This window comes from Xyrauchen texanus, chromosome 50 (assembly GCF_025860055.1).
Source record: "Xyrauchen texanus isolate HMW12.3.18 chromosome 50, RBS_HiC_50CHRs, whole genome shotgun sequence".
In the NCBI taxonomy this organism is placed as follows: domain Eukaryota; kingdom Metazoa; phylum Chordata; class Actinopteri; order Cypriniformes; family Catostomidae; genus Xyrauchen; species Xyrauchen texanus.
Window position 1 is genome coordinate 13,690,763 of NC_068325.1, and position 26,975 is coordinate 13,717,737.

At 40.5% G+C, this 26,975-nt stretch overlaps 1 protein-coding gene across 1 annotated transcript; it reads left to right on the plus strand.

Annotated features, from left to right (window-relative positions):
- The first annotated feature begins 170 nt into the window (after window positions 1–170).
- On the plus strand, window positions 171–26,451 carry midn (midnolin). The gene is made up of 8 exons (XM_052123971.1): window positions 171–428; window positions 2,990–3,221; window positions 5,495–5,582; window positions 6,152–6,214; window positions 13,341–13,796; window positions 14,120–14,240; window positions 14,346–14,651; window positions 22,849–26,451. The coding sequence occupies exons 1-8, from the start codon at window positions 353–355 to the stop codon at window positions 23,109–23,111; spliced, it is 1,605 nt and encodes a 534-aa protein (XP_051979931.1). The 5' UTR covers window positions 171–352; the 3' UTR covers window positions 23,112–26,451.
- The last annotated feature ends 524 nt before the right edge of the window (window positions 26,452–26,975 follow it).

Genomic DNA, 26,975 nt, shown 5'->3' on the forward strand with positions numbered 1-26,975 from the left:
CGCGAGATTTACCCTGCCTGACGGTTCCTTTCTAGAAACACCCGACGTCTGAATTATTCCACCTTAAATCACATGCTGACACCGCAAGAAGCCCAGACTCCACCCATTGTGAACAGCTTTGTAAAGAGGTGTAATACTTCACCTCCGACGCATGAATGCTGTCACACGGTGTAGTTTCGGATAGAAGGAAGGAACATTAGGATAGACTTGGGATTTAAGCCGGTGTCTGCACAAGGACTACTGATTGAATTGACACAGCACGCGGGCTACACAATTTATAGTAGTAGACTTCCTGGACATCTTTTTTTTTTTTTTTGGACAAATATAAACTATTTAATAAATCACTCTATACATGCCAAAACTAGGAAACATTGTGGGGGATTCTGAGACATTGTCGCGAAACTTTGAGGTTTTCGCCACAATAATTGGTAAGTGTCAGAGTGTTAGGCTACATTTTGAGAAATGCGCCGAACTTTCTATGCAGAAGCTTTTGGTTTGTTGTCCTTTCATAATTGAGTCAAATTCACATTTTTGGCTTTCAGTTTTGTCAGGATTGCTAATGACATAAGTTCTGTTAATTTTTTTTTTCATTTAAAAAATATTTTATAACATTTAGTTAGTATAATAGGGCATATTCTGGATACTTTAAACGCGATTGATTTCACCGATATAACAAATATATATATATTTCCTTATGTTTCTGCTTGTGTTGAGCACGTGGATTAACTGGCACTATTTACATTTGGAAATTTAAATATAATGTAAAACAAAAACAAGTGTCTGTAAGCTTCCTATTTTTATAAGTATTTGTACATTATACTAAAAATATGTTGTTATGGATTTATCACGATTAGGAACTCGATGTGAACGATGCCTCTTTTCACCACTGGTAGGCGCTCGAGTATTTTGCTGGTTTCCTACAACTAAAAGTGATCAGATCAAAATACACATTATAATGCCAATGTTTGTAGCGCGAGACATGCATTTCGCAATGCAATCACATACAAGTTATTTTTGTCAGTCGGTACAATGTTCGATAGCCGAACAGAGATAAGATGTGTTATATCAGAGCTGGTCTTCAACCTGCAGACGTGTGCAGACTGTAGCTTACAGCATATTTGGCACGAGATCATGGCCATTGACGTAAGTGTCAATTTGTGTGTCGCCCCAAGGGATAGTTATTTTACTCTATGGCTGGGACGCGACGTTTCCTTAAGAGCATACTGTCTTTTACGGGCGCTATTTTGAATAGAGATAACGATAACCGTAAAACGTGCTTTCAAACGTATGCTAAATGCGTATAAAATGTATATTGACATATATGCTTAAATCAATGTATGGAAAATATTTTTTTTGTGCAATGCGATCAATGTTTAATTTCATAGTACTATAAGTGTTACTGGCATGAATTTGTTTACGTATAATATTACACACAACAAAAGCAGTGACAATAATAAGAAATATACAAAAATAACAGAAACAAGAAACGATAAACTATATGCAATATACATCTGTAACAATAAATTTTATATTGTTGATAATGCGCACAAAATCGTTAACCGATATATACAGTAGTAGATATTTGGGTGACTTTCTGACAGTTTATATCATGAATGGCTGGAACTCCAGTGTTTTAAGCCGTTCACACCTCGTGATTCGCGAGAACCGATTCCGTTCAATGATTCGTGAAGCGTTCGTGGATCACTGAACTACCACGTGAGAACTCGATGAGAGAGTTCAGTTGTAAACTGGAACTATATAAACAAAATAACATTTGACGCAGTGTATTTTCAGATGTTTGAAGGTTGGAACATTTTATCAGAATCTCAAGTAGAGTGATGAAATTAAACGAATTACAACCAATTCAACCTTAAATGTTCACCCCAAAATGAAAAATTTCTCCTCATTTACTCCATCGCAGATGTGTGACTTTCTTTCTTCTGTTAAACGCAAATTAAGATTTTTTTTTTTTTTAAGAATATCTCAGATCTTTCAATGCAAGTGAATCAAATCGCTTCTGACTATATGGATTTAATCACTAGAGTCATATGGATTACTTTTATGCTACTTTTATATGCTTTTTGGACCTTCAAAGTTCTGGCCACTATTCACTTGCATTTTATGGACCAACAGAAACATCTTCGTTTGTGTTCAGCAAAATAAATAAAGTCATATACATTTGTAATGCATGAGGGAGACTTTTTGGATGAACTATCACTTTAAAATATATAACTTCATCGAACAGCACGGCGACAACAGCCACATTCATTTAACCGCCGCTTGTCGCGTTCTGGGAATACTTTTGAGTGATGAATCAAACGAACCGATTCGATAGAATCATATTTCCCAACGGCATTTAAACCTCGCCCACTCAGATTGGATTCGTCCTCAATGAAGAAAGCGATGTGGGGGAGAGATAGGGGGTGTGGCTTCCTCTCCACGTGAGTGAGCAGCCCGCCCTCCCATTGGCTACACACAAAGACGTCATTACGTGTGCCTCCTCTGTAAGGGCAGAACGGCAGAACTTTTGTGGATGAATCAAAGCACAGTGGAAGCGAGAAACGGTGAAACAACGGTCATTATTATGCGCGTTTCAGCGGAGTTTCTCTTCGCTATGAGGGCTGTGCTTTAAAGGCGTCACACAGTCGGTGTTAGACTTGTCCATTCGCGAGCACTGCCACCGAAAGAGGACTAGTTTACAGAATAAGTATTTTATTTACCAGAGGTAAAGCAGCGGGTTGTTTGCTCAGTAGCCAAGAATTAAATAATTGATAGCTTCTGTGTTATTGAATTGGAGGATCGTAACGTCACCAAATAGGAATACTCATTGGGAAATCAACTGGGAATATTTTCCAAGAGACTTCACAAAGATATTCTCCCCCATATAATAATAATAATAATAATAATAATAAACAAACAACGGGACCCAAGTGAGATACCCAGCACTGTTCGTCCGGCATCCATAGACCCTCTCTCCTCTATAACGCAGGCTATCGAATGGACCAGCATCCGAGCGCCCGGAGCTGCAGCACTCGCGGAGCTGCGCCGTCCTGTGAGAGCGTCACCGGTGAGCCCCCCATGAATTTGTACATCCACTCCACCACCGGCACACGCTTCGAGCTCTCCCTTCCCGTAGAAGAGACCGTGGAAGGACTAAAAAGAAGACTTTCTCAAAAACTGAAAGTGCCCAAAGAAAGGCTCGCTCTGCTGCACAAAGAAACGTGAGTATTGCTGACGACTGTCTAATCTCGTGCACTGTTAGGTGTTTTTAACAATGGGAAAGAGGGCTAAGAGGAGGTCACAGAGTGTGTTTTGGCAGGGCAGTTAATCATATGCTTCCTAATGGAGATTTTAAGCCACCCCAGACTGCAGACACCTGCATCTTGGAGCTCTATAATGGTATTTTATTGTGCTTTGGCAGCCCACAGCCTCTTTGATGCAAAAATGAAAGTGATCTATGTGTGCACTTGATTATGTGTTGTTGAATTCATTACAATGTGCATGGTTTGCACAAGCAACCTGCATCACATTATTTCACCTGCAACCTGGGGCGTAGATTTCGGGGGGAATGGGGGAAGGTAACCAACCAATAATCAAAACAAGCAAGTACAACCCCCCCCCAAACCATTGTTTATACCATGATCAATGGAAACATGGGTAAATGTTAAACGTTTCAGTTTCTATGGTTTGTAATGGCTCAGAAGTGTGCAGACTACTACATATGAATAAAAGGTCATAATCTCTTGATTAAACTGGCTGCTTTGCTTGATTACAAGATGCATGGCATTTGTAATTATCATTTTAAACTGGATGCTGATGCATAAAGGATTCCTGGTGGGAGTCACACTGGTTTGAGTGTTACAATATTCTAACTGCATGTTAAAGAAAAAGAGGCGCAATGTTAGTTTCAGTGCAGTTTGCACATTGCCTAACAATTACACATGGGTGGTGGAGCTGGAAGGTGAGTGAGAAGCTCTTTGTCACTTGCAAATGACCCTAACAGTTGCATTGTTTGTGCTTTGAATTGGGCCGATTGAAAAGCCCTCACAAGTAATCAGCACCAAATTACATCATCCTTTTAAAAACTAAGAGAGTCGCTTAATCTCCTCTTGTTTGGTTAAGCCTCCAGGCCAAGTGCTCAGTGCCTTTGTTCGGCAGGAGGTGGTGACATTTAGTCCAAGCACATGTGTACACATTAATGCCAGTAGGACAGATTTTATTTAGGGATTTGTGGGTTTAAATGTATATTTAGACCATCCTTTTGTAACATTTGGCTTTATGCAGGTGTTTTTCAACTGAACAAGCACTTTTCGAGATTGTCCAAAGTCAGAGCTGATTAAACACCCTTTGTGATTTCCATCTGTTGTTGTAGGTGGCTACATACCTACACTGTAAAATCTAATTAGTTGATCATACTTCGATTTGTTTAAAAGGCACTTGGCTCGCATGTTTTAATTTTATTTTTTTTAAATAAACTTCCTTATTTTTTTAAGTAACACTGACTAGTTACAAGTAAATTTGAATCCTTTGTGATTTAAAGTATCATTGTTTTTATTTAATTATTTAAATTGATTGAGATATAGCATGTCTTATGCAGTATAAGGGAAATTTCGACTGGAATCTCAGTTATTTTTCTACATAAGTTCCTTTGATTTGCCCAGACATGCATCATTTATTTAAGCGCAAGGGCTTTACATTAATTTCACAAAGCCGCAATTTTGTATTTGATAATTTTGAGTTGGTAGTACTCAAAGCCAAAGTTTAAAGAAATATATATATATTATTATTATTATTTTAGTTATGATTCCAAAATGTGACATTTCAACTAATTCGGACCACTTAAATGTTTTTATTAATGAAAACTTTAGGATTTCGAGAGTAGCGGTAACTTAATAAAAATGAGTATGAATATTGAAAAAATAAAGCTTAAGTTGAGTAAACTTAAAAGAGATAACTATTCATATTAACAGTGATTAGTCTATTAGAAATACACTTTATTTTGTATACTTAAATGTATATGTAATGCGGGGTAAAAAGGAAAGGAGGAGACGAGAACTGGCTTGACAATAAATAATTTAATGATAAATGAAACCCTAAAGACAAAAGACATACACACATACAGGGCAGCTGCCTGTAGCTCTCTCTCTCCCGGACTGTCGCCTCCGGCTGCCTTTATCCCTCTTGTCGGCTTGATTAGCCTGATTAGGAGCTGGGCTGTGTCATCCCGGCCTGGCCCCACCCTTCTCCTTGCCACAGTATATTTAGATCAGGTTTAGAGATGTCAGGCTCCTTTAACCTTCATTGTATGGAAAAAAGATGCAATTAAAATGCATGGTGACTGACAATAACCTGCTAACAACATCTCCTTTTGTGTTTGACAGAAGAAGGAAAGTCGTATGGGTTTATAACATAAACTGTACAATCTCTTAGATGTGTTTTTCCCCTCCATATTGGGAGATTTGAAGTCTAATATCTGTCTCTTTCTCCTCTTTAGACGCCTGAGTTCAGGAAAGCTTCAAGATTGGGGTATAACCGATAGGAGCAAGTTAACGCTGGTTCCAACAGTTGAAGCAGGCCTAATGGTAAGGAGTATGGCCGATACAACATTTATCTTTGGTCCTGCATGCCATTGTAGAGATTGTATGAGACTTACTTGGGCTGCTCGATTATAACAAAAACATAATTGTCAAATATTTCCCTTGAAATTTATATTGTGATTAATTTAGATAAATAAAATGTTCATTAAAATAATTATTTTGGGTCGACTAACTGCATGCCATTTATTTAATGTAAGCCAAACATCCAAAACAATCCGAGAACAGTTTTTGAATTAATTTTTGTTAGTCAACTGCTCATTGTCTTACTTAGAAGCATGAAAAACAAAACTGTTATTCAAATTTGGAATAAATAATACACAGAAATTAGCAACGGACTTGTCCGTGATTGGTTACAATGCTCAACTGCTGCAAAAAATACACTTAAGTAGAAAATTAAATAAAACAATTTTTACGAAATATGAGATAGACCAACATGGACTGCTATAATTGACACTTTTCATGATTAGTTATTGTGGTAGCTGTTATTTTTTATTAATTATCCAATTAATTGTGTAGCCCTAACGTTTACTCTGCCATAATGTCTCTTTCTCAAGTCTCAAGCATCAAGACCCGAGCAGTCAGTAATGCAGGCACTGGAGAGCTTGACCGAAAAACAGGTAAGGTTTCATTCTAATAAGTAAATGTTTGAATTACACAGTGGCCTATTACATTGCACAGTTGTGTGCACACTCATCCTAATTGCTAGGGCGGTGATGAACACCCCAAAGGATCGTTTGTATGTTTTTTAACTTTCTACTTGTCAAGATGTTGTGCTGACACATAGGGTTATGGGATAGATGTTGCCCTCCTAAGATTTTAACTTTAAGATCTCCAAAAACTTGCCATGCATATTTTAAGAAACACCTTCCAGTTTCCAGGCAACATATGTGAGGTAAGCCCCACCTAGTAGCCACTTCATTCAGACCCACATTTCACCTTTCATTTGAATGAATATCTGAAACTACAATTTTATGTGTCAGACTATCATTATGTTGCTGTGTAGTTTGTGGCCATAATATCTTTCATATACAATTGAAATGCACAGAAATTGAGGGAGATGCTGACTAACATTTATATTGTTGTTCTTGGCAAATACCTTTAACAAATACTTTTATAGGTAGTTAAAAGGATAGTTCACCCAAAATTAATATTCTGTCATGATTACTCGACCACATGTTGAATTTCTCTCATCTGTTTAACACAAAAAGAGATGCCTGGCTGAATGTGATCTCAGTCACAAATCTTTCATTCACTATCTTTTTTCCATACAATGAAAGTGAATGGTGAATGAGACTATAATTTTGCCTAACATCATCTTTTATGTTAAGAAAAAGCCATATGGGTTTGCAAAAACATGAAAGTGAATGAGTAATGACAGAATTTTAATTTTGAGGTCAACTATTCCTTTAAGAGTGGGATTAAAATGTCAATGCTCTGCACTTTAAAGTTGACAAAACGCACAGAAAATGTACAGATGAAATTCTGAAAGAGGGGACCTTGCTGCTAAATTTGTTATTTTTATTGAAAATATATAATAGTATGTATAATATAGATAGATAATGATATTTTGAATATTATAGCTCTAGCAGATATTTTGGGAATTCCTGGGGGGGGGGTTGTGTGTGTGTGTGTGTGTGTGTGTGTGTGTGTGTGTGTGTGTGTGTGTGTGTGTGTGTGTGTGTGTGTGTGGAGATATGAGTGTGCTTGTGTAAGAGAGGAAAGAGCTGATCTGTAGTGATGACATAGAAGAGGTTGTGTGGGTATAAGGGGGAGGGTAGACAGGATAGTGCACCACTCTTATCATTCAATATGCCTTCTCCTTGCAGCTGCAGTGTCTCCTGTTTCTATAGAAAAGCTTTTAGCCAGTTAAAAGCAGCTTGGTTCTTGCTTATGGCCTTTCCTGTCACAAAATGTCTTTTTGCAGTTACATGCAAATGTTAATTTGCACTTTTCTCTGATCTAATGTTCTATTGTAGGCAGCTAAGTGTGCCATCTGGTCTTGCATGAAAGGGTCCTTTTTTTTTTTTAAATCATGTTGCTTCATTTTTAGTCATATATTATTTGTAACTTCACAGTTACAGGCAAGAACTGAGTCAGTAACATTGTCAAATATGAAACCTATTCCTCTTTCAGAACTGAAATTAGTCAACACAATTGTGCGTTAATATGCCTTTTAGATGAGCACTCTTATGCAACAACTCTAAAGGCTAGGATATGCTTTGTTCCGTGTGCCGTTCCATCTCGATGACGGTTGAGCGAAGTATACTATTTTGACCGTGAGCTCATATGGGTATTGCACACTATGACTGCTTTGTAATGCTCTTTAGTACAGTCAATGGCAGGTGCATGTTCTGACAAAGCACAGAGAGACGGACTGTCCTCGTATCTAGAAAAACTAGGCAGTATGTGCGGTTCTGTGCTGATGACGAATTTTGCATCATTTGCGCTGTGCGTGAGAGATACCAGCACTTAGAAAACCAAAGTATACTTTGGCCTTACGATGCGATCTGTGCTCCGCGATACCTACCCATCCTGTCAATATATGTTCCAATATATGTTGCTTGAACAGAGGGAGGAGAAAAGGTTGTCTGTAAGAAAAGATATTCATAAAGTTACAGTTCACAACCACATATTTAGCAGAATTCCAAGAGCTGCAGTAGTGGAGTTCTAAGATGGTTTCCAGGGAAAGATCTATCTCAGATTCCTTGTAACCAGATGGAGTGTTTTATGGAAAGGGAAGGCTAGCAATCATTTTACCCTTGTTACTTCAGCCTCACTGCTTTTTCTCGTCTTTAATTTAAAGCCTTTGGGGTTTTCCACGTCTGTACGTAGTCTCCAGTTTTACCCTCTCCGTCGGTAAACTGGAAGAATGGAATGACATGGAGGTTCTCAGTTTGAGCTCCTTTGGCTTTAAGAGAATTCTGTTAATTGAAAAATGCATTTCTCTGCACCATAGTTGATGGATCAATCATCTTCTTAAGCATTAAAATGCCACTTTTGTATTTCATCAGTGCTTTGTTGCAAGTAACCCTGCCCATCAAGTAAAAATAATGACTAGTGTCTGATTCTTCCGGCAACAGAGTTAGTTAATTAGCAGTTTCTTCGCTAACCCGCCTTTAAAGGCAGGTAGATCGCTTTCTTTGTCCCTGGGGAATAACAAAGCAAATTGTTTCTACAAGTAAGTGCCTGGTCTCAGTGCCACACTAGAGATGTTTTCCTGTCATAACTCTCCACCCTCCAAACACCCACCTACCCACTTTAGAATCGGGCCTGTGTGCCTGTCATTGTGTCTGAAAATGGAAAGATGCAAATAACGGGATCCAACAATATAGAGCGAGTCGCCTCTCAGCCACCCATATCCTCATTTCCACCTCCCCCTCCCTGTGGGAGAAAGGGATGGAAATACAACTGAATTTGTCAAAGAGGCCAAAGCAGAGAGCTGGCCACAGTGATGTCACATTTCATGAGGGTCTGAAGTGTGTATTTGATTATCAGGAAGGACGGTGATGAGTCAGAAACCAGATATAGATTGAAGATGAAAATGGAGGCGGAGAGATGACGCATCATGCCTAGTGGCATGCTCTGAAGGAAATAGATTACCTTCGTTCCATATCCAGAATTAATTTTTTGATTTAGCAAATATTTGAAAAGGCAGGGATTGGTGTGTTGTGTGAACAGCTGGCACATTGGTGGGGTGATTCATTTACCAGCGTTACCCTGATCAGCGATAAGGGCTGTTTGTATGTGTGTTTGCACAAAGAACACTCCCGATCCAAGTGGGACTAAGTTGACATGGGCAATCACACAGATTTGTGACTTCCTGATTCCCAACCACTTTTGTGATTGAAGTGCTTGGTTTCGTGACTGAACTGAAAATGAGAGGGGGTGGGGCCTTTGTAGATGTTCTCATTTGCCGATAACCAAGCCAACAGCCTTTTTTAATTAGGTTCGGACTCCTCTTCTGTACTGAGCTATTTCTGTTTTTAGCATTGTTCCATGATTGTAGATATTTTGACTCATGTTGGCTGTAAAGTGTGACACGTCTGTTTTGAATCAGTCTCTCGCCTATCCAGACTAATCTGTTTGGTCATCTGGGGAAAAAAGGCATTACGCTTTCACAGTGCATATTTTTGATGGTCACTCAGAGCTTGAGGAAAAGTGGACACCATAGAAGCTGAAAGCAAAGTCTAAAGTGAATTGCTTCAGGGTCTCAAATGGTTTTGGTCCTGGTGTTCAGGACTGATCAAATTCAGCCTTTACCTGCTGAATCTTCAGCATTCAATCCATGTCCATCTCTATGTAGACCTTTACTATGTCAAACCTCTCAAATTGGATCTTTGAAGGAAGCCTTCTAATGATTTGGAGAAAGATGTGCTAGCTTTTTAATTATTTAAAAGATCTTTATATTTCATCCACCCCCTACGTGTGTCTGTGAGGATTGTATCGATGGTCAACTAAGTGCGATCAAAACCTGCCAGTTGATGGTGTGGGTTTTGATAGGTGACCAGTCATCTTTTAGTCATACATGGTATTGAAAGAGGCTGTTTTCTGATTTGACCCCTTCAAAGGTGGGAGTTTTCAGCCTGCAGCTAAACATCAACTTGGTGCTGTTCCGAGCTCCTGCCCTGCATCTTCCATGCTACAGAAGAAACACTTGCAAATGAGTTCCTTTAACAGCAGGGACCCCAATAAATAAAACTGTCAGCTATAGAGTTGGGAGGGGGAACGGAAGGAGCCAAAGGCGTACGTTCACTGAATATTTCATCAGCATCCACCGGCATCCTCACTGCTGACACCCCCCACCTTACCCCACCCCCTCACTCTCGCTACAAGGTTTCTCCCCCAGCCCTCCTCCCCTGTCTCCCCTTATCATGTTTTCTTTCTCTCTCCTTCACTTGCTTTTCACTGCATAGCAACCATAGCCCACTGCAGTGTAAAGATAAAGGAATGTAAGAGCTATTCTTTTAAAGCAGTGTTGGTTCACCCATAAGGGTGCAATTCTTGTTAATAGTTACTTGTTGTCGAAGACAATACAGTACATTCATATCTGCCTTTGTAACCTTTGAGTGACCTGTGAGCAGGCATAGACAGAATCTGTAGACATTTTCAAATTTTCTGCACTGATTTTGGGGGAAATTTGCATAGTGGTTATGTAGTTCAAGCCCATTTAAAAAGAATCCCAGTCTGTCTTTTTAATGAAATGGCAGTGGATAGTGCCTCACTTTATGTCTTAAAAAACACCCCAAATTTTCTTAAGTAGTTCATGGATCTTGCGTATCATATTTGCATATGTAAATTTAACCTGAAATAGAGAGAACCTACAATTTAGGTAATTATTCATTGAAAATGTATACATCCATTGCACATTCATTAGCATTGTGAGTGAAGCACTTGAACAAGCTTCTCCATGCAAATACAAATTGTTGTTGAACAGAGCTGAGATTACTACATTCTTATTGATTACTAAACACGTAATCAAATTAGCCAAAAATGTAATTAACAGGCCAGGGGCGGGGACTCTTAGATCCTCAGTGATGACAAACCTGTGAAGCTTTCTGCAGAGTTCTGCACATGCAGACTCAATGTAGGCCTGCTCATCGGAAAATGTGATCTGCAGTTTGTCCTTTTTCTATTTAATTAGGGCAGAAACGGTTGACCCAGGTAGGCATCTGACTACAAGGGCATTTCCAAGCCAATGTCAAGAGCTCTCTGTAGAACTTGAACTGTCTGCCTTGACACTGCAGGAGCCAGTTGCCTTTAGAACAAAGAGATGTGTGCGAACATAGTCTTGTGGTTGCTTTTGAGTACCTGAACCACTGTAGATGCTACAGAGTACATTTAGCAACTTCAGGCTCCACACACTGACAGATTCTAAAGAACCCCTGTTACACCCACAACTGTTCTAGGCGTAATTTGCATTTCTGGCCACAAGGCAGTGACATAACAAACTAAAGGCTATTGGCTGGTTTAAATAAATGGACCAGCCCTTGGTTTTTCCTACCCCAAATTCCTGTTTTAATAAGAAATATGTCAACACTGCAAAGAAATCTGTGCTTGTCAAGCCAGTTCACAGGCACTTCAGACACCACAGAAACAACATACAATGTATAATTTTGCACACATTCCTTAGTCACCAACAGAGCAGGAGAAGACTGTGAATGCATAAACCCACTTTGTCTTTGTGGTCATTTGTTTTAATACTCCAAAAGCGTGTGGGTTGACGTATGTATTGTCAAAGGTATGTATGACTCAAACTGATGGCTGCTGTGGGGAATGTCTTTGTACCCTATGTCCTCCCCTTTTAGAGGCACTTTTACTGGTTTGTGGGGGTTCACGCACTCTCTCATTATGTGGGATGAGTCTGGGCTTGGAGTGAGTCAGTGAGATGCCTGGGCTTGAAGATGACTGATCTGCAAGGCTAATGTAGGGGTCTGGCACACTGCTTCATGATTCACAGACCCAAATATATGGAACTGATTACAGGTTTTAATTATTAGTGCCTTGATGTTCAGTGCCCTCCTTGGTGCAGACAATCAAAGCCTTTATCCTACTACAGAGTCGCTCTGCCATATACTAATGGAAACGGAGTAATGACAGGGACCTTTTGAAGGAGTCTGAATTGTGTGGTTAGATGCAAATCAACATCACTCGCAAGACAGCTGTCAGTAAGGGGTGGGATTCACCGTAATGCACTAGAGTGAGCCACAGATTTCACAATTGGCCTTTACATAGGGTTTTCCACGAAACCAGACAGAGCACTCAAGTGCTTTTTATTGTATTTTTTTAATAGCTCATTTATACATGGATATCAAGAGGGATTTTTTTAACTATATTCATCTCTAAGATGGAATAAAGGTTTTCATGTTTGGCTCTTGGGGTCTGTTAGTGAAATGCACAGAGTGGTAAAGGTCACTTTAGTGGAAGAGTGGCTGCTTGATGGAAAAATAGATCTGCAAGAGAGCTGAGATGGAGAGAGGAAAACCGGTAGAGGGTAGACCCCAGTGATTCGAAAGGTTAACAACAGGTCAGCCAGCACAAGCACCCTCCGATACAGAATAGATCGTTTGGGAATCTTCATTGATTTCATTCTCTTTTTTTTTTTTTTTTATCCAGTGCATTTGGTTGTTCTTTGTACATCAACTTGTAAAAAGTTTGAAATTACATGATGACCTAATTTTTTTTTTTTTTATGATGCATTTCTATTTTGGGTGAACTGTCCCTTTAAAGACCAGCCTGCCTTTTAACCACATCTAGAATATGGCAGATGCAACAAAGCGAGTCTGAGGATTGAGATAAAACAATAGGGAGGCTATTTCGACTGTTTAGAGAGCCAATTCAAGACAAGCCTTCTTCACTTCTCGCATTGTTATTTAGGGGTTGGAGAGCCCCAGAGCTTGGTTCAACTTCCTATTCTGGGTACTCCTAAAATGGGCAAGTCTTTCCGGTCCAGCCTCTCAAACAATTAGCTATTATGTGAGTGTGTGGAGAGTGGGTCTGCATCCTGTTTCTATGGTTGATTTTTCAGGCCTGGGGCCAGACGTTTGTGCTTTGTGGGTGTGCTGAATGGTAGAGTTCATGACCGGGAGAGTGATTCGGTGTGCGTGTGCGTTTGTCTTTTGTATTACTTATGCTTTTTCATAAGGCGTTCACAATTTTTCACTCATTCAGTCATGTTGCCAAATTAGTTTCCAGTTTAGAGGAGTACAATGGAATCACAAAAGCTTTTTCATTTACTGTCCATAGGTCAGTGACTTCCTGTCTGGCCGGTCTCCTTTAACCCTGGCTCTGCGAGTAGGCGATCATATGATGTTTGTCCAACTGCAGTTGGCAGCGCAGCATGTGGGTGGCCCGCAGTTACAGCATCGGCATCTCGTATCACATGGGAGTTCAGAGGGCACAACAGGACACTCGCATGGAGCTTCTAGCTCTGCCTCTGGGTCGGCCAGGGTTTCACACAACAACCACCATCACCCACACCCAAACCCTCACCATCTCAACACAACACTCCCATCCAACCCAACAGCCTTTCCACCATCCACTATTCCCTCAGTTCCTGTATATCCCACCTCTGCCTCAGAGCACTGTAGCCCTCCACCACACCCCTCACCACTCCCAGGCAGCATTCTTCACAACAAGCAGCCATCTTCAGCTTGTTCGACCTCTCCAAGCAATCTCAGCCCTGCAACTTCCTGTCCAGAGGTGAGCCACTATTATTTGGGGCAGTATATCTTACATAATCCAATCCTGCAGTTCCACCAATATAATAAAGCAATGTTAGATTGGTAGTATGTATCAACCATACCAGAGAGTGTTGGTGGCATAGTGGACTAAAGCACATAACTGGTAATCAGAAGGTCGCTGGTTCGATCCCCACAGCCACAACCATTGTGTCCTTGAGCAAGACACTTAATCCAGGTTGCTCCGGGGGGATTGTCCCTGTAATAAATGCACTGTAAGTCGCTTTGGATAAAAGCGTCTGCCAAATGCATAAATGTAATACCACTGGTTTGTGTCTGTCACAGGCTAACTGCCCTGCAAAGACACCTGGCAACTGTAACACTCCCTCACGGTCCCGCAAACCTGGTGCTATCATTGAAAGTTTTGTGAACCATGCTCCAGGAGTCTTTTCTGGGACATTTTCAGGTAGTTTAAATAATATTGTTTACTTCTCTTTATTTGTGGACTATGCATAATAAGCATGGGGCTTCCGTATTGTACTAACATCTATATTAATTCTCCTTCCCCAAGGCACTTTACATCCCAATTGTCAGGACAGCACTGGGCGTCCCCGTCGGGACATCGGCACCATCCTTCAAATTTTGAATGACCTTCTGAGTGCCACCCGGCACTACCAGGGCATGCCTCCATCACTCACGCAGCTCCGCTATCAGACCCAGTGCAGCAGCCCCAGCTCTCCAGCACCCTCACCTCCTCCCTCACCCCCCAACACCCCGGGTCTGTCTGGCCTGCCCACCACGGTACCCTCTGTCACCCAGCCTACCCTCCACCCACTGGTGCAGTGCCAGAGCCAGATCCGCATGTGCAAACCTCCAGGTGAGTTTTGCTGCATTAGCTGTCTATTTTCTGGAAAGTATACTGTAGCCAAATGTATTTAGGATTCAGGATGCATCTAAGGGTTTCAGGATTCACATCCAATGCTTTATGATAGTTCAATAGGTGCAAGATAGGGGTGGAAGTATAAGGAAGTGTGAAGATGTTGAATGGGGAGGGGGGAAAACTTTAGATCCTGGGACCATATTATAGAAACTATGTATCTTAATTTAAGATTTAGTTAAGTTTAAGTTAAGTTCTATATTCTGACAATGCATGGTCAATTAACAGATAGAATAGGATTCTAGAGTTTGGGGCTGTTCGGACAGAAATAATTTTTGTTTCCAAAAATCGAATATTTGTCTGATTTCATTTAACAACATGAGATCTTTTGAATATTTTGAGAGCAGCACTTGATTGAGGAGAGGAAGAAAGAACAGCTCACAGTCCAGATGCACTCCAAACTTTCCAAAGAGATTAAAGTGATGTAGATCGCAGAGTATTATAATACAAAAATGCTAAATAAGTAAATACAGAAGCAGTGTCGTCGTGAAATAAAGCAGAGCCGTACTTGGTGTTCCACTTGTGCAAAACTTGCCTGTCAGAGCGAATAAAAAGGAAACACTGTGCCATTATATACTGTATTTAATGCATCCTTTATTAAAGTTCAAATAATAAGGAAGCAGGCTGTATAAATAAGCACAAACTCCGAAACTGGCATTTGTCTGTGCAGTCAGAGCTGCTTATGAGTCGCGTGAAAAACAGCGCAAGAGAGTTTCAAACTTCTCCCGGCTGATACAATGTCTCATGTGGAGATGCTCATCACTGGCGCACACTTGCTGCAGCTAGATTTTGTTTATAATGATTGCTTGCGACATAGTGAATTATAATATGAGTGTCACAGTGTGTATCTTATGGTAAAATCACGATATGCAGCTCTATAAAGAAGAGTTTGTTTTTTTGTGAGTTAACGATGGTTCGAAATCATGTGAACAAAAAGGTGAGAGGGTGTAATCTTGTCCCATTATACAATGCAAAAAATATTTTTTTGATTTGTCTTTTTTGGTTTGTTTTCTAATATAAATATCTAAAATTCCTTACGTACATTTACTTTAGCAGATATACTGCAAAATATTTTTTTTTTAAATTAATTTTAATATTTAAATATTTTAAAATATCAAAAAATCCTTAAAACAAGATACATTTACCTGCGAAGCAACAAATATGATATTTAGACTTGCTTTTAGGACATTTATGTTAATACAAGTATATTTTTTCTTTACTGCACTGGCAGAAAAATATACTTATCAAAATACACTTATATTTAAGATACAGTCTAATAAAGCAAGTCTAAAGATCTTATGTTGCTTCTCAAGTAAATGTTTCTTGTTTTAAGGATTTTTAGATAATGTTAAATGGAAAACAAGACAAAAACACTTAATAACGATAGGATTTTTTGCTGTGAAAATTTTAATGAAACAATAAAAAAACAAGTAGTTTTTCCCCTTTAATGCAATGATTGTCATTTAGGGGTATTTTTTAAAGATGATTTTGTCCTCTTTTATTGTTAGTAAGCACGTTTAATGCAAACTTTTAAGTTGGGCACAAGCTGAATAATCGGTTAAGAACTAATGCTAATTGTTGAAATAATCGCCCGAATAGTTGAATAATCATTAGATTAGTTGATTATAAAAATAATCGTTAGTTGCAGCCCTACACTAGACACAGGTATTCTTTCCATTTGTTGTGCTGCACCTAGTTTATTTTAGTGCAAGAATGTGTCTTCTGTTAATGGCCCCTTAGGATGTTTCTATAATATGGCCCCAGTACCTTCTCTCTGCAGACTTGTTCTTTCAGGCCTCTGTAGTAATGCTCCAGCAGCCACATCATGCATGGCTTTGTCTCTGTGCTGATGGTGTCCACTTTCCTCTAAGAGGCAAAGAATGGGGGTGGACTACTCCATTACCAGGAGGAAGAAGGCAGAGAGCCAGAGTGAGAGAGATAGCGTGGCGAGATAGCACTCACAGACGTGTGGCAGGTACCCTGCTCTGTCTGGTAAAAACTGATTATCTGGGGTAGCTCGCTTCAGCGCAGAGGAGGAAATTGAACTGCTCTGTCATGAAACACCGCTGTTGGAGAGTAGAGAGAGATAATGAAGATATATCATCCTAGCACTGTTCAAAACGCAGGCCTGCTATCTATCTAGACTAGATTAAAAGCATACCAAGCTTACGCCGCACAATATGAAACCATATCATCAACTACTGGGGTGGAATAATTTCGGTCACTCTATTTTCATGATGGGTTAGGAATCTTACATATTTTTGAGGGAGTACATACTTGTCCAGTGGGTTTACCCTGCCTCCCCCTCTTCCACCCACCCTACCCTCTGTCATTAGCTCCTTTTGGTCTTTGTTCTGCAGTCAACAGGCCATCCTACTGGTTCCCCTCTTGCTGTTCAACACTCTACCTCATCTGCAAAAGCCATTTCAGTTCTCATGGCCAGGGCTAGTCAATGGCCACTTGTTTTCTTTGTAGTCTTTAAATAGAGATTTATAAAAGAAATATGAGCTCGGAAGAGAATTGCCATTGTATTTCAAAGTCAGCAGGAGGAGGCGGGGGAAAATACTGAGTCCATTCATAAAATTGTTGTTTATATCCGGCCAGCAACTGCCCACTGATTAATTGGTGCTTCCTCTTGGGCGAGAGGAGAAAAAGGGAAGGGAGCAGTGGCTATTTTCTGGACTAAACTGCCTTTCTTTTCACCATGTTTATGAGGTTTAAGGAGAGATTAAGTTGTGAGAGAGTGATACAGGAAAGGTGGCTAAAACTTGTTTTGACTTGTCAACTTAACAATCTTATAAATTTTGCATAGAGGATGGACTAAAACATGGGACAGACTCCATATTTCTAAAGCTCATTCATATTCTGATATATTCTGTGACATCTGGATGAGGGACACTTTCATAAATGTCATGTACTTCAGAGTAAATGCAGAGTATCATCATTGCACGTTGTACTGTCTACTTAATGTGATTGCAGACCAAACAAACCTGAAACCCCATCACACCCATTTAGACATTCATCTATGTGCACTGTTCTTGGATTATTCTAGACTGTTGGCTTTGACAGGCAGTGGTCAGTGTTTGTGGTGAGGGTTGGGAGAGGGAGGGGTGGGGGGGGGTTGCCCACAAAGAGGGTTAGCCATTCTTGACTCAAACTCCTGTGCTCACCAGGGTCTCCTAGCCCCCCTGGACCACTGCAAGCAACTCCTTTGTTTGACCTAGTCCAGTTGTGCATTGCCCTGGTCTTTTCTCATCATTACAGAGCAAGAGAAAGAGAGAGTCAAAGAATAAAAGCTTTTAGGCTTTAGGTTTAGTGCTACCCTTTAGATTTGGTATTGCCTGGCTGCTGCACTGAACCGAGGGAGGAAAAAGGGTGACCAAATGGCGGCTTGGGGGGATGGTGAAAGAATGTATTCTCCCCTCTTCAGTCTGCACTGTCAGCTCAGGTTAGTTTAGTTTGGGCTGTAGAATAGAGTCTGGGTGGAGCTATATTTTTGCAGGGAGAGAATGAGGAAGGGTGCTGTAAAAAAATACAGCTCAAATTCCTCCTTTCGCTCATTTAATCTGACTAAAAGCAAATGTCCCCGGCTGCTATGTACTGTTATGGGCATGTGAAATGTCAAGATCCCAGCCCTCTTTGTCCTGTGCTCCCTGGTGTTTAGGCACCGCCAAGTTATTTTCCTAAACCAAAAAGAGACAGTTTTGCCTTTTTGCAGATCACGTTCTGCTTGATCAAGCGACCTAGGGCTCTCACCATGTCACTGTGGTGCTCAGACATGTCCAGTTCAACCCAGGTTAAATAATGAATTCCCCCTACATGCTCTGCCGCCAACAAGCATGTAAGAAACCCCCCAGGCTGACTTCATACCTACTCATCAGGCGGGGAGGTGGCGAGCCATATCCGATGCCATTATAGCTCCTAGTTTGCAAATTACAGTCATTTGAAACCTGAACTCCCTGCAGGGTCATTGACGCCACCATATTAGAGAAGCAATGGAGATGTCAGTTTTTGACCGCTCCCCTGGATTAGCTGGGGGTGCAGATGGCTCAACACAATGGGTCTCCTGTGCTGTGTATCCACTCTAAGATGCTCTGTACCCAGAGGCAGTACCCAGAGGCAGCACTGGTGTCCATCCCAGCTCTACAGGAGTGAGCTAGAGTTAGCTTGGCACAGGAGCACCTACTGATCACAGTACATCTGGACATGAGCATTACTAGGGCTTGGGGAAGCTATTCTAAAAGACTGATTTTGTTCTCACAGGTGAAAGCAGGTAATTCTGTTGAGGCTGAGGCGTATCTTGGTCAGCACAAGCTAAAGCATTCGTCGCTGTGTGTCAGTCTTTTGAGGAAAGGAGATTAATATACTGCTATAGATGCTGACATACTGCTGTGCAGCAACCTCTTTTGCTGCCAATGCATTTCCCCTTGATGCTGAGTGATTGGAGCACCCAAACTCAAAAAGATCATAGAACATATCAAGGGAAACAAACAAGTCAAAGACAAGTATTAATTAAGCTGATCTTTAATGAATCAATGGCAAAGGGAAGCTCATAGTGTCTGCCTGATTGCTGTAGTGTGGGACGACACATCGGGTTGGGCTTTATGTTTACCCAAAACCCTGCTCAACTGGCCTAATACCTGCAGACAGGCCAACAGCCTCATTGATTGTATAAAAATCCCTCCCTCCTAACTCGCGATTACTCTCTGCCCTCTTTCTCTCCTTCTCTCTGTCCTCATTCTTAATCCTCCTCCTCTCTTCCCCCTTTGCATCTCCTTTCCATTTGTCCGCTCACGTGGCCATCAGCACTTGGTCTAAATTCTACTCCCTTGATGCAGGGATCAATACATTCTCATACATCAGCCCCTTTCCCTTTAAAAAGCATGAGCCAAGCCAGTCATACAACCTCAGAAATTGCCTCCCGAACGGCAGGTTTTGTTCAGCAGCACGCTGCTACTTTTTAGATTCCAGAGGGATTTTCTGTGTAATCTCTTTCATCCTCTGTGGCTTGTTTTCATTTGCCTATTTCTCTCTTTATGTCCCTCTGAGGCCTCAGTCACAGGGCAATATTGAGGATGAGGGGTGTGGGTGGATGCGGGCAGTGGAGGGAGGGGGGGCAGAAAGGATAGGCAGGTGAATATGTCATGTGTGGGGTGAACAGCTGCTGAGCAATAGGTGGGCTGGGCTTAATTTGTCCCCTGTTTGTCATAATCCTTGTTTTGCTCCAACCCCCCTAATGTGTGCCGCGGGCCTGAGAATGTGGAGTGAATGCTGAGGACAGTGCAGCACACAACTAACTGAGAGACAATGCATCGTTGGCATAGGGGCTTAGGTTGGGCGAAGTGGGAGGACTAGGGGTGGGAGGGAGGGGTACAGAGGGGGAGGAGCTTTTTTGATCTCTCCACTCCCTTGCTCTCCCTGTCCACCGTGTGCTGTGCTTTTGCAAATGCTGGCAGCAAAATAATTCTCTGTTCTTGTCCACCCACCCCACTGTGTGTGAAAGTCCAAACCTGTGGGGAGGGGGGGGGGGTGTTATGATTACAAAGGGACAGAGAGGTAGATCATTTGCACTGCTAGTTCTGCCTATGCGTATCCCAGCCTTTTGACCCAGCAACCTCCACCCCAATATTTTTTTCTCATAAAAACCTAACAGATCTGTTCAGAGGTTTTATGCTTGGCTGGCCCAGCCACAGCCTAATAATAAACCTAAAAACGGAATGTTGAGTCTCCCCTCGGGCAACCACATTCATCAGGGGCCTTAAAATTATGGGGGATGTTCGCAAGTGGGTGATATTGTAGGTTAAGTACAGTTCCATGCTGTGCAGTGGGCATATGTTTTTACAGTGTCCCTGGGTCCCTTTTTCAAGGGCAACTTTGGCGTGAGTGGGCATGTGTGGGAAAGGACATTGGCAGGGGCCAAGGATTCTCACAAAGAACAAAAAGCCCTAGTGAGGCTCCGAAAAAAACTTGGCTTAGTAGCAAGGGTCTGCCTTAATGTCTTTGAGGCTATTGTGAGCTTTGTACAATACCTCAACAGTGGCATGCCGTGCCCAGTGCTACTAATGAGCTCCTCTGCTTTTTTTTCCTCTCCTTATCTTTTTTTTTTGATTTTGTACCTTTGTCCCTTGGGGTGTGCAGCCTCATGCAGTGAGTTTTTTTTTTTTTTTTTCTCTCTCTTCACTATCCCCAGTTGGTGCAAGGTGAGGGTGACTGCCCTACTTTTGATGCCTATAGTAGCATCGAGACTGTTAGAAAGGGCAGATGAATGGAAAAAAGCCCTCTGTTGAGCATTAGAGTGGAAATCCTTTCTGGATGAACTCTAATGGTTTATCTCTATATACATTAAGAGGGTGAACACTTGATGGGAGCTTGTGCATAGGAGTTTAGTTGTGGGGGATGAACAAAGACCTTAAGGTGGTCTTCATAACCTGTCAAGTCCTATAAGACCAGTACATCTTTACTCGAGCTAAAACACCATTGGGAGCCAGAGCAGGCAACAAATCTTATTTATCTAACTGGGTTTGAGATGGAAGGAACTAGTGCTGAATCATCTCTCTTTTTTTTTTTTTTTTTTATTAACAGCCTGTACTTTCTTAATATCCAAATGATTAAAATTACCATTTACATTTTATAGCTCAAATCCTTCTGTAGACGGCTCGAACCACCCTCCCCAAAAAGGTATTATAGAGCAAGTTTAACCCACACAAAATCCTGATTTCATTTTTACATAGAGAGGTGGATGAAATTGATTAGGAAGCAAGAATATGCATCTGGTCTCCTTGTGCTCTCTTGTAATTGCTCTGGGTGGAATTCCGCAGCATGCCTATCTCTCTCTCTCTCTCTCTCTCTCTCTCTCTCTCTCTCTCTCTCTCTCTACCCCCTTGTCTCTTTCTCTCCAGAGGCAATGGGGAGGGTTGTAGCATGTGTATGGGGGTTGGGGGGTCTCAATTGGGGGGTTGGGTGGGTGATTACTCGTTCAATGAGCTCATGCCAGGAAAAGAAATGGGGGGGGGGGGGGCTCACTTCGCTTACAATTTCCATTCGCTTGCATTTTCTATTGAAAGCCAATAGCAGTGTCCTCGCCTGGAGATGGATTGCTGCGCTAGAGCTAAGGTTTAATCAATAGGCCTTTTTAATTTGCCATCGATCCATGTTAAAAGCTACTGCTGCTGGTGTGTGTGTGGCAAAGCACACCCGATGAAAGATAGTCTATGCTCAGTGTTATTGACATTCTAGCTGGCTATTTCATTATTTAATTCTGGGATAGATCCTAATGGAGCTGGCAAATAGATTGTGGTTTCTTTTTCTCTTCCATTCCCTTGAATTTATTTCTAAATGTAAGGTTTAGGGTTGAGCAGTGAAGTAGCTCGGTCTGACGACCAGGGCAAAGAAAACCCCACTTTTTTCACTTTAATAGGCACATTAGCCACTAGAACTGTAGTATTAAGTTCTGAGATGGAATGGGATTAGAAACTGCAAGATATTTGCTTCCTGCAAAAGAACCAACAAAGTCAAGATTGTATCACTTGGGAATTTATGTGCGCATGTACGCGTGGGCGTTGGCCTTCTAACAGGCAAGTGGGTTCCTTTGTGAGAGTGCACTTCTCCCCTTGCATATCTCAAGCGCATACCTGCCAGGACGTTTTGAACAAACTGTTTCTGATAGGGGAGCGGAGAGGACTTGTTGCCACATACTGGGATGTTCTCTTCTGAAATGAGACATCAGTGGAGGGTTATGTCAGTGGGAAAGAGAGAAAGAGATTGGGAAATCACAGCATGTCTTTTTATGAACATCCGTGTCATCACTCTGACTGGAGTTTTGTTTTATGCAGCAACCAGCCTTTGAAAGCAGTGAGCAGGATCAGGAATCTGAATCCAAAGCCATGAGTCATTCTGTCCTTAACCAAATATGTGTATTGCACCAGTGCTTACCCTGACTCTGTGTAAATAATGACAGAACTCCAAATGTTTACTATCCCTTTAATCCTCAATGCTTTCTTGGTCAACCAGCTTTGCCAGAAAGACCCTGCTGGTGCAAACCAGCACTTGCCTATTTAAACCAGCCTGGATTAAAATGTGGAGTCACACCTAGTGATAACCGGCCCATTTCTAACTTTTGATCTTTCTTTGTGTTCAGGTGACCGGCTGCGTCAGACAGAGAACCGGGCCACACGCTGCAAGGTGGAACGCCTGCAGCTGCTAATGCAACAGAAGCGTCTGCGCAGGAAGGCCCGGCGAGACTCTCGTGCCCCGTACCACTGGCTACCCAACCGTAAGGCCGGACGCAGCAACAGTAACAGCAGTATGTCCAGTGAAGGTTCCCTGGACTTGGACTTTGAGGACTCCGTGTGGAAGCCCGATGTCAAGGCTGACATGAAATCAGAATTCATCATGGCCTGAAGCAGAAGAGATTTCGCCATCTACATTGAGATTGGAAATTGGCATATAGGATCCGGGCTTACACTTTAGAGAGGAGTATTTGAGGACGCATTCAGAATCGTGTAGGCTTCTCATCTATTTTGTGACCACAAAGACATTACACAAAGGAAGTTTCACTGACTTTTTATCTTACGTCATTGATAGACTACGATCTTGGAACAGACTGAATTTTCAAATTGTGATGTTTGGATATGTATTGAACTGATGAATAGACAATTTGGACTCAAGACAGTCCAAGAAGTAAACAAAAATGAGCATAGCAGACGTCATCGGTGTTGGGATGTTTTTCTCTTTTCCTTTTTTTTTTTTTTTTTTTTCCTTAAGGGGAAAGTAGGTGGAAATACATACAGGCCAAGTACAGGCACGATGAACAGACAAATCATATACTGATCCTTTTTTTTTGTTGTTGTTCCAAATGGGCATTCATTTGAAAGGGGTTATCTTTTGTTTTTCTTTCCTGTTTTTCTTGAATCATGATGATTTCTGAAAAAAATATGTAGCATTACCCACGAAGCATTCAGGTTTTTATCTTGTTGATGAGGAAGGTTCATTTGCACACACCTGTGGTTTGAAATGGACAGTATCAAAACATAACCAAGAGATGGCACAGTGCATGTTTAGTATATATACAAATATAAAAAAAAACCTCTCTCAACAACAGCTCAGTGTAGAGTCAGAGGTTTGAAGTAGGAAACTAAAACATGAAACAAGACAATAATATGCTGTTGTGAATGAAGATGTGATTCAAGGCTTGTAAAGTCAGTTGTTAAGTATATATAAAGAATTACATTTTATACCTCCAGATAAAAAAAAAAAGTAAACAACAGTTTCTCATCAAGGCTTCAGTCAAGCTGTGAATAGAATCTGAAAACGGATATAATAATATAAATACACACTGTTCCTCTGTCTAAATGTGTATAATAGAGAAAGTGGTGGGGTGCCAGAGGAATAGTTTACAAATGTGCATTATAATGGCTAACTCTGCCAAAGTGGAATCTCTCCTGTATGCATATGACTAAAACAACCTGCTGTTCAAGCGTTTTATCCGATTAACTTGAAGTACCAGCATATATACATACCAACAAAGACGGACTTTCATAATTTACTTTCCGAACCCGAATTACATTCGTTCTCCTGTGGAATGCAAAAGTCAGAGCCTCAGTCACTATTCACTTTCATTGCATCTTTTGTCCCCTTACAATGAAAGTCAGTGGTGGCTGAGGTTGTAAGTCCTTAACAGTCTACAGAAAAAAAATTGTAATACGGGTTTGGAACTCTATCAGGGTATGTGATGATAAAAGTAAAATTTGAGTGAACTAACCCTTAAACACTTCACAAATTTCCAATAATATTTTCATTTAAACAAGACTTTCTCTATTATACACATATTCGGTAGTTTAGCCAGTCTTTTGCAGTTTACTGTAACTTATTCAGAACCGATGTTCAACAGGCCTGTGACCAGAGCGTATCCCCATCTTTACATTCTCAATAGTGCCTCATACATAGATGCACTGACATTTTCAATCAGGCGTTCCACAGACAGACAGTTCTGCTGCTATATGGAACTTTTTTTGCATGCAAAAGTGTAAATTCCTGATTTTTTTTTGTAGAAAATAATACCAATACTGAGAAACTGGTGCTGAAAGATTAGATATACAAGCATGAATTTGTGAAAAATTAAAAAATTGATATTTGCCCAGCTGCTCTGGATTTCTAATTAAAAACATGATGTTACATATCAGCCGCAAACCAAAACGGGAATGGAATTCTACTTGGTGTACATTGGATCATTCCTGGACTGTGGCAACAAGCTATAAGGAACAATGGAACATTTTCTACTCCCAACATACAAGGGATCCACAGAGCAAAACCCCGCTCCCATCAACCTGTCCAGATGCGGACTAACAGGGATGTTGGCAACCAACTTTCGATCCTAGAATGACTATTTGGAAATAAACATGAAACCACACCATGATTGCACTCGATGAGTTTGCAAAGAGATTACCTACCTGAAGGGAACCTTGTCTTTTTTCCTTTTTTTTGTGTTCAAGTGGCCTTAACATTCATTCTTGAAACACTTGCAGAGCGGTGGACAACATAGGGATGTTTCTGTTTTTGTCCTGCGTTTTATTATATTTTTCATTGGGCAATTTTCTGTGTTTAGGAGGTGGAGGCTCTATAATGTCAAGGCTTCTGTGCCTTAAATTGTTGCCCTTTTGAGTGTGTACAAAAAAAAATCTGAACAAATTATTTCCATTTATGCTGGTTTTCAAAATGAATAGTTCACCCAAAAATGGAAATTCTGTCATCATTTACTCCCCATGAGAGAATTTGGGTGAACTATCCCTTTAATGTTAGAGCTCTGGTTCATGGTATTGTTTGTTAAAAGTGTTCAGTACTTCCTGGAGGTTGGAGAAAATGGCTTTCAGGTTCCATCAGTGTGTTCCGTTTTGTTTGAATACGTCCCTTGAACCCTACTGTCCTACAAAGAAGCTGAAAAGCAACAAATTTAATTGAAAACGGAGGTTTCAACTGCAGTGATACAGCAACAAAGTGCCCTATTCTCGATTGAGGCGTCCTTTAAGGACACGTGACATCATGCACTTCCCTTCTTCTCAGACAAACTATTTCATTGGACGATTTCTCCCTTCCCCCTAAAAAATTATTTAATTTTTATATATGTATGAAATATACTCTGTGTGTGCCTCACCTATATGTAAAACGGTAACAATAAAAAAATAAAACTGAAAAAAAAAAAACCATAGGAGATGATCTGCGTTTTAGGATGGGGGAATTGTGGAGGGAGGGGAGGGAAGGGGGCATTTTCAATAGTTTGTTGGAGTTCTGATCACATCATTTAAGTTGCCTGTTATTTCTTGTAGCCAATGAAAACTGATTACAAGAGTAAAAAAAAAAACTATTTACAATGTTCTAGCTATAGACCGGTGTAGCACATGTGTGACTGTATTAATTTATGAAACCAAATGGTAACTGTGAAATATGTATTTCTTTGTGCATTTTTTTAAAAGTGGGCAGATGGCGGAAAAGGGCGTTGGTGTGCCCTGTTTTGTTTTTGTGGAATATAATGGAAATAATCAAGTAAAAAAAAAAAAAATATCTAAATATATTTTTTTCTTAAGCAATACATTTCAGTGTGACTTGTGATAGGACATTTTCTTTTTTTTAGGTAATAAATTGAAAAAGAAAAATCTGATTTTTTTTTTTTTTTTTTTTGTGTGTGTGTGTGTATGTGTGAAATTTATGATTTACATTCTCAAACCATTTTCTATCTGCATGAAGCATGTAAAACTCTGAGACCAAAACTCTGGGATGCAATTTCAATTCAAACCTGAAAATAAACATTTTAATATTTTGAATATTTTTTAAATTGATATAAAACCACAATTTTATGTCACTAGTCTTATAAACAAATTTGTGATTTAGTTCTTGTGTACAAAAGATAGTCTTGCTTCCAGTGAAGCACACAAGAATCTCTTTGGAACATTCTCAAATCATGCTGGGAGAACATGGATCATCAGGTTTTTACACAAACTTGCACAAAAAGTCCATGCCAGCTTGACTGCTTGCTGAAATTAAAGCAAAAATTTGAAATACCGAACACTAAGATATTTTGCAATTCATGTAAATTCTTCAATTTAACTTTTCACTCAAATTGTTATGCTGAAAATATAATTTATAATTAATGTATTTCTATTAAATTAGAAAAATTCCCAAAATATAGGGGTCTCATGCTTTAGGACCACACTTTAAATATGCAGTTAGTATGAAAAATAATCTATGACATCTCTATAAATATTCATATTA